This window comes from Salvelinus alpinus, chromosome 4 (genome assembly GCF_045679555.1).
Source record: "Salvelinus alpinus chromosome 4, SLU_Salpinus.1, whole genome shotgun sequence".
Classification (NCBI taxonomy): Eukaryota; Metazoa; Chordata; class Actinopteri; order Salmoniformes; family Salmonidae; genus Salvelinus; species Salvelinus alpinus.
Genome location: NC_092089.1, coordinates 25274195 through 25282968, shown reverse-complemented (window position 1 = coordinate 25282968; position 8774 = coordinate 25274195). Strand labels below are relative to the sequence as shown.

Genomic DNA, 8774 nt, shown 5'->3' with positions numbered 1-8774 from the left:
GTATGAATCACAGGAGGCTGCTGAGGGGAGAACTGTTTAATTCTCTAATGATACAGTGTATGAATCACAGGAGGCTGCTGAGGGGAGGAGACTGTTTAATTCTCTAACGATACAGTGTATGAATCACAGGAGGCTGCTGAGGGGAGAACTGTTTAATTCTCTAATGATACAGTGTATGAATCACAGGAGGCTGATGAGGGGAGAACTGTTTAATTCTCTAACGATACAGTGTATGAATCACAGGAGGCTGCTGAGGGGAGAACTGTTTAATTCTCTAATGATACAGTGTATGAATCACAGGAGGCTGATGAGGGGAGAACTGTTTAATTCTCTAACGATACAGTGTATGAATCACAGGAGGCTGCTGAGGGGAGAACTGTTTAATTCTCTAATGATACAGTGTATGAATCACAGGAGGCTGATGAGGGGAGAACTGTTTAATTCTCTAACGATACAGTGTATGAATCACAGGAGGCTGCTGAGGGGAGAACTGTTTAATTCTCTAATGATACAGTGTATGAATCACAGGAGGCTGCTGAGGGGAGAACTGTTTAATTCTCTAATGATACAGTGTATGAATCACAGGAGGCTGCTGAGGGGAGAACTGTTTAATTCTCTAACGATACAGTGTATGAATCACAGGAGGCTGCTGAGGGGAGAACTGTTTAATTCTCTAATGATACAGTGTATGAATCACAGGAGGCTGATGAGGGGAGAACTGTTTAATTCTCTAACGATACAGTGTATGAATCACAGGAGGCTGCTGAGGGGAGAACTGTTTAATTCTCTAACGATACAGTGTATGAATCACAGGAGGCTGCTGAGGGGAGGAGACTGTTTAATTCTCTAACGATACAGTGTATGAATCACAGGAGGCTGCTGAGGGGAGAAGACTGTTTAATTCTCTAACGATACAGTGTATGAATCACAGGAGGCTGCTGAGGGGAGGAGACTGTTTAATTCTCTAACGATACAGTGTATGAATCACAGGAGGCTGCTGAGGGGAGGAGACTGTTTAATTCTCTAACGATACAGTGTATGAATCACAGGAGGCTGCTGAGGGGAGGAGACTGTTTAATTCTCTAACGATACAGTGTATGAATCACAGGAGGCTGCTGAGGGGAGAACTGTTTAATTCTCTAATGATACAGTGTATGAATCACAGGAGGCTGATGAGGGGAGAACTGTTTAATTCTCTAACGATACAGTGTATGAATCACAGGAGGCTGCTGAGGGGAGAACTGTTTAATTCTCTAATGATACAGTGTATGAATCACAGGAGGCTGATGAGGGGAGAACTGTTTAATTCTCTAATGATACAGTGTATGAATCACAGGAGGCTGCTGAGGGGAGGATGGCTCATAATAATGTCCAAAACACGGAGCGGCATTAAACACATGGAGATCATGTGTCTGATGTATTTGAAACCATTCCACTTATTCCACTCCAACCATTACCACTTCCTCCCCAATTAAGTAGCTACCAACCTCCTGTGGTATGAATGTAATCCTGAAAAACATAATCTCCACGTCCTTCAGTTAGACAACTTTAAAAGACCTTTAAGAGATCGTGCCTTGTGTTTCATTCCCAGGCACACAGCCAGATGTGCATCCCCATATTAATCAGGCAGCAGTCTCTCTTATGAGGGAGAAGGATTAGCCTATCACTGTCTGGAGACTGAGGCTGATGACTGGGGTCTAGGAGAGGGGCTTACTTCTGGGTCATATTCATTAGGAACCAAACGGAAGAAAATGGACTGAAACTATGAGTGATTATACCTGAACACACCCAATAATTTAAAAAAGTGTCCTAATGAATACGACCATGGGTTCCTTGTTTTTGGGGGAGGGGGGTGTGGGGAGTGGTTGTTATGATCTTTGACCCTCTCTCCCTCTTGTTCCCTAGTGCGTCAGCATCAGAGGAGAGGAGAGAGGAGCGTGGGGAATGTAGTGGGTTCAGGGTGGTGCCCTGTCCCTCTCTGAAGGAGGCGGTGAGTGCGTCTATCCCGTTACTGCGTCAGCGATGCGCAAATACATGACAGGATGCAAAAGCTCCGCTCCAGGGACCAAGGGTACGGCCCTCCCACTCCGGGTATATAAGGGTCACTCCTGCACCTTCAGGAGAAGTTTCCCGCTGTCTGTTCCAGCTGTACTCCCTCTACTGTACACTCCTCCTCCTCTCCTCTACTGTTACCAGACTGTTGAGCCCAGCCTGTGTGGACTAACTGAAGGTAATTGAACTTTGTGTGGCTATTTTTTTCTTCTAATGTTTCTGCTGTGAGGGCGCTGTGGTTATCAGTAAAGAAGCTTAATGAACACTTGGAGCATGGGACTAATTCCTTGCACAATGGGTTCTCTAAAATTGAAGTACAGGGTTTAAGTTCAGGTCAATGAGTGGAATAATCCGACTGGGTTCCAGTCAATTACGTGAGGACGCAATTGTGTTTTTCATATGAAATCTGTCTTGAATGAATGTATCGACAGTCAGTCACTGTAGCTAGTTTGAGAAATGATGGTGTGTCCTGACTCCTGTTAAATATCTGGTGTATTATTGCTGCCTGGATATACCTTCCTTTGGATTGCTGTCCCTCTATATTTGTTTTAATTCTATACAACCCAGACAGTTCTTGTTTGTTGAATCTACATGAATTATTCACTAGTCCATTGGTGGCATGGTGGTGTGAAATCACAGACATCTTCACCCTGGAGAGTACTTTCCAATGGCTCTTTAAACAGAGAAGAGTCTGTTTTTTCTGCCTCTGAGGCGTCTTATGGTAGAAAAGTAAATTCTCCTGACTGGAAGCTGAAGAAGCCGATAACATGGATCGCTGCCTAATTGTGTTGGTCCTTTCCTCCAGGATTATATTACAACAGGAAAGACTCATCCGTCAGTATTACTACCCTACAACTTATATGATTGGTCAATTCATATTGGGTGGGAAAGGGCACTTTAATTTTGTTTTAACCAAATGTATTCTTTTGGATAATTGCCTTCTACCCCTGTGCTGCATAATGCAACACAAAGGTTTCAGTTGTGTCATGAGAAACATATCATGGTATTCCTTGTAAAACATATCATGGTATTCCTTGTAAAATGTATCATGGTATTCCTTGTAAAACATATCATGGTATTCCTTGTAAAACATATCATGTATCATGGTATTCCTTGTAAAATGTATTTTTTTTAAATAGACTCAAATGTAATACAGATCTATGCAGAGATGTTAATTCATGTTCTCTTTTGATGCTAATCTTTTCTGATGTTCTGTCCATCTCTCTCTATCTCTGTGCCCCCTCCCTCTCTCTCTCTCTCTCTGTGCCCCCTCCCTCTCTCCGTGCCCCCTCCCTCTCTCCCTCTCTCTGTGCCCCCTCCCTCTCTCTCTGTGCCCCCTCCGTCAGCAATGAATGCAGGCATCTGTGTATGTGTACTGCTGGCTGCATTCTCTAGCAGCAGTTTGGGGCGCCCGTCGCACTCGCAGGATGAGGACAAGCCTGAGCCCCCCCAGCTCGACAGCGTTATGTCTCCCCAACACAGACGCCACACCCGCTCAGCGCCCTCCAGTGGCCAGCTCACCCCCTTCTCCAAACCGTCAGAGGACGAGGCAGAGGACCCCCGCACCAGTCTGCACGAACTACTGGCAAGATTGATATCCAGGAAAGGTAAGCCATGACATCTGTTAAATGTTTGTTAAAGTAAAATAGAACAATGTTAAAGGTTTGTTCATAAATATCATATTCTAGGGTTGTATGTTATCACAATCCTAGTATCCCTCACTCATGAACTAAGTCACCAATTATATTAAGTCATGTATTAAGTCACCGTATTCTCTATGTAGTGCACAACTTTGACCAGGGCACATAGCACTCTGATCAAAAGTAGTGCACTATTTAGGGAATAGGGTACCATTTGTGGCTCAGGACAGTGACCTTGTATGAGTTTTGGATTAGCATCATCTCCACTCTGATAGCTTTCCCATCTCTATAGTTAAAGCACTTTCCCTCTGAGAAGGAAGAGAAGTCCCACAGTATGAGACAGACAGCCATGGAGGAGAAAGTTGATAGTGGGAATTATCCAGACTGAGAGGAGGCCTTCCCTCCGGTGGTTTTCATCACGTAACAGAGAGATGAAGAAATATGACATCGTTAGAGAAAGAAAGCCTCCCTCTCTCTCCGTGCCTCCTCCTCTGTCATCATTCATCTCTCTGGGTGTTGTCACAATCCAGTCATGGCTTTGTCATGCTGCTGTTGTCTGGCCCTGCTCGAACTGGACTTTTTGACTTTTATAAACAATCAAATAAATGGCTATATTTTGCCATTTTAAAAGGCACTCTACAAAAGTTGTGTAGGTTAGTGCGGTTTGTAGACATCCTTAACTCCTCTGAAGAGTGCCAGAACATTTACACACAGAAGTACATGCCAAAGAATGAAAGAGTCAGTGTCTCCAGTGGATTGATAATGACTGACCGGCACCAGTCCCTGGGATGATGCTGAGCGGATGTTGCTGAATGGTTCCAGCAGATAGCTAGCCAACACTGATTTAGTCAATTAACAAGTGTTCATTTGTTTTAATCCAATAGGTCTTCCCTGAAACAAAAAATGGTTAAGAAACATGATCCAACATATCAAGGAGTTGTGTTATCATGATCCCAAACAGTCATACGGGTGGGATGCTTTCTAGGAATAATTATACTATGTTCTTTCATCTAATGATACAATCAAATTAATAAGGTTATTCCAACAGGAGACTCCAGTGCCCGTTACAGTATAGATGCTATGTGACATCTGTCTCTGTTCCAGACATAGAAATATATATTATATCCATATACATTAGAATATAATGTAGTATTTAAAAGGGCAATCTGGGATTTAAACCAGGCACAACCGCCATTTCTTTGGTAAAAAGCTGAAGGATTGTGCTGGAGAAAAGTAACCCCTCAAATTCCCTGGTTCCAGGACCCTTCCAGAGGAGCTCGTCCCTGAGCAGCAGAGCCAGCGGTCCGGGTCCCAGCCACAAGATAAAGGACAGAGACTACCTGGGCTGGATGGACTTCGGACGCCGAAGTGCAGAGGAGTACGAGGAGTACTCCTCATAGAAACAGACGCACCGCCACTAAATCCATCTCAATTATCAGAATCGGAAAACAAAAAAATCATTGTCCCCAAAAGCTATATTTATTATGATGTATTTGATGTAAATGTGTTTGTAAAACTGATATGAAGCAATATATATACAGTACGTATACAGATTTTTGAAGAAAACTAAAAAGTTTCATGGTTTTCTTACATGTACCCTGCATACCACTGCTGGCTTGCTTCTGAAGCTAAGCAGGGTTGGTCCTGGTCAGTCCCTGGATGGGAGACCAGGTGCTGCTGGAAGTGGTGTTGGAGGGCCAGTAGGAGGCACTCTTTCCTCTGGTCTAAACAAAAGATCCCAATGCCCCAGGGCAGTGATTGGGGACACTGCGCTGTGTAGGGTGCTGTCTTTTGGATGGGACGTTAAACGGGTGTCCTGACTCTCTGAGGTCATTAAAGATCCCATGGCACTTATCGTAAGAGTAGGGGTGTTAACCCCGGTGTCCTGGCTAAATTCCCAATCTGGCCCTCAACCATCACGGTCACCTAATAATCCCCAGTTTACAATTAGCCTATTCATCCCCCTCCTCTCCCCTGTAACTATTCCCCAGGTCGTTGCTGCAAATGAGAACGTGTTCTCAGTCAACTTACCTGGTAAAATAACGGTAAAATAAAAAAATAAAATAAAATAAATAAACACAGTCTGATGTCCTTAAAACACAGAGATATCTAATCAGACAGATTTTGTAGTAGATTAAAACAAGCCTGCATAATATACACACATCCTTTTCCATAGTGTTTCCAAACACTAAGGCCTTGGGTTCATTGTAGTCCTAAGTGCCATGCAGTCTAGTGCATTTAGTGGGCTCATGCTCTATTTGTCACTTACAAATAATAATGTTACACAACAGCTCATCTGACTCATATTTGCTCCCCTATTATGCTGGACCACAGTTGCCACACATTGTTTACAGCTCTAGTCATCACTGAGCCACGGAGATGCAGCAACATACAGCAGGATCCTCCTCTTAATGCAGAAGGTACAGGGAGGTTAGACAGTGAGAGACTACAGTGGGTGTATTAGCAGCACTTAATGAATTTAGGTCTGAAGTGATACCTCCCTGAGCAACTTGTCTTCTTATAGACCCACTGTACCTACAGCAGAGCAGCACATCACTCTGACTGAATTAAAGAGCACTGTACCTACAGCAGAGCAGCACATCACTCTGACTGAATTAAAGAGCACGGTACCTACAGCAGACCAGCACATCACTCTGACTGAATTAAAGAGCACTGTACCTACAGCAGACCAGCACATCACTCTGACTGAATTAAAGAGCACTGTACCTACAGCAGCCCAGCACATCACTCTGACTGAATTAAAGAGCACTGTACCTACAGCAGCCCAGCACATCACTCTGACTGCATTAAAGAGCACTGTACCTACAGCAGAGCAGCACATCACTCTGACTGAATTAAAGAGCACTGTGCCTACAGCAGAGCAGCACATCTCTGACTGAATTAAAGAGCACTGTACCTACAGCAGAGCAGCACATCACTCTGACTGAATTAAAGAGCACTGTGCCTACAGCAGAGCAGCACATCACTCTGACTGAATTAAAGAGCACTGTACCTACAGCAGAGCAGCACATCACTCTGACTGAATTAAAGAGCACTGTACCTACAGCAGAGCAGCACATCACTGACTGAATTAAAGAGCACTGTACCTACAGCAGAGCAGCACATCACTCTGACTGAATTAAAGAGCACTGTACCTACAGCAGCCCAGCACATCACTCTGACTGAATTAAAGAGCACTGTACCTACAGCAGAGCAGCACATCACTCTGACTGAATTAAAGAGCACTGTACCTACAGCAGACCAGCACATCACTCTGACTGAATTAAAGAGCACTGTACCTACAGCAGCCCAGCACATCACTCTGACTGAATTAAAGAGCAAGAGCGTTTTTGTTAACGAGCAGTCCTCCAGATCTACTTTTCCAGACACACGGCCTTAGGGGGTGATTGTAGCAGCAATAACAGAGGCAATATCACATCTGTCACTAAATAGAAAAACCGGAACACAGAGGAGACAAATAAAGCTTGGGTTTTTACATTAGACAACGCACGCAGCTTAACAAATATTGGATGGAGTACCACTTAGGTGCATTGGAGAGACAATGGCATGGCTTGGATTGCACTGTTGTGAGCATAAAGCTTGGCTAGCGCTGCACTAATGCTAGCACAGGTGTCCCTCAATGAGCTGATTTAATTATTTGCGACAGGTGTTCGATGTGGGATGGGAGACAGGAGCTGGGGAGGATGAGGGGAGGTGGAGGGGAGAAGGAGGGGAGGATGAGGGGAAGCAGAAGAGGGGAGAAGGGTGAGGAGGGGAGAATGTGGGGGCAGAGGGGAGAATCAGGGGGGATGAGGGGAGGCAGAGGAACGAAGAAGGGGAGGATGAGGGGAGGGTGAGGAGGAGATGAGGGGAGGGTGAGGAGGGGAGAAGGGGAGGATGAGGGGAGAATTGGGGGCGGAGGGGAGGCAGAGAAGGGGAGGATGAGGGGAGAATGGGAGGGTGAGGAGGAGGGGGGGTGGAGGGGAGAAGGGGAGGATGAGGGGAGAATTGGGGGCGGAGGGGAGGCAGAGAAGGGGAGGATGAGGGGAGAATGGGAGGGTGAGGAGGGGGGGTGGAGGGGAGGCAGAGGAGGGGAGAAGGGGAGGATGAGGGGAGGTGGAGGAGAAGGGGAGGATGAGGAGGGAAGAAGGGGAGGATGAGGGGAGGTGGAGGAGAAGGGGAGGATGAGGAGGGAAGAAGGGGAGGATGAGGGGAGGTGGAGGAGAAGGGGAGGATGAGGAGGGAAGAAGGGGAGGATGAGGGGAGGTGGAGGAGAAGGGGAGGATGAGGAGGGAAGAAGGGGAGGGTGAGGGGAGGTGGAGGAGAAGGGGAGGATGAGGGGAGAATGGGAGGGTGAGGAGGGGGGGTGGAGGGGAGGCAGAGGAGGGGAGAAGGGGAGGATGACGGGAGGTGGAGGAGAAGGGGAGGATGAGGAGGGAAGAAGGGGAGGATGAGGGGAGGTGGAGGAGAAGGGGAGGATGAGGAGGGAAGAAGGGGAGGGTGAGGGGAGGTGGAGGAGAAGGGGAGGATGAGGTGGGAGTAGAGAGGGAGCTGTTGCATAATAAAGCATGACAATAAAATACAGAAAAACATGAAACATCTGCTGCTGCTGGGGCAATTACATGTATTGGTGCCCATTTACAACAGACAGTGGCTGACTGCTGGGTCCACATTAGGCTCAATGAGATGCTAGAAGGTTGGGACTGGTGATGGTGAAACCCCACAGGGAGACAGTGATTTGACAGACCTAGAGAGAGATGGCAGGTAGGGAGGATTATGTAGGACCACTAAACATTTTGGAAAACTTGTTGTAGATCCCAAAAAGGATGAATCATTTCAGTTCCTTGAATATTTTTTTTTGGGCATCAACATTCTCTTTTGAAGTCTATGATAATGCAAGTCAAATGTCAATTTGATCATCAATCGGTTTGTAAGAAACCAAAAATATCACTAAGACAATGTGAATATGTTGAATAGAACAAGAGCTCCAGCATATTTAATTGAACGACCTTATAATAATGCAAAAACAAATTGACATAAATAATTAATTGGGGGGGGGGGGTTGCATATTCCAACTCCCCC

General features: G+C 45.8%; 1 protein-coding gene across 1 annotated transcript; it reads left to right on the top strand.

The window, feature by feature from the left end:
- The first annotated feature begins 2007 nt into the window (after positions 1-2007).
- On the top strand, positions 2008-5265 carry LOC139573120 (cholecystokinin-like). The gene is made up of 3 exons (XM_071396232.1): positions 2008-2230; positions 3399-3659; positions 4953-5265. The coding sequence occupies exons 1-3, from the start codon at positions 2023-2025 to the stop codon at positions 5090-5092; spliced, it is 609 nt and encodes a 202-aa protein (XP_071252333.1). The 5' UTR covers positions 2008-2022; the 3' UTR covers positions 5093-5265.
- The last annotated feature ends 3509 nt before the right edge of the window (positions 5266-8774 follow it).

Bases quoted from the DNA above. Each gene is read 5' to 3' on its own strand.
- LOC139573120 (XM_071396232.1), top strand. From the start codon at position 2,023: ATGCGCAAATACATGACAGGATGCAAAAGCTCCGCTCCAGGGACCAAG. The intron at 2,231-3,398 runs GTAATTGAACTT...CCCCTCCGTCAG, and splicing joins CCTGTGTGGACTAACTGAAG to CAATGAATGCAGGCATCTGT. The intron at 3,660-4,952 runs GTAAGCCATGAC...CCCTGGTTCCAG, and splicing joins AAGATTGATATCCAGGAAAG to GACCCTTCCAGAGGAGCTCG.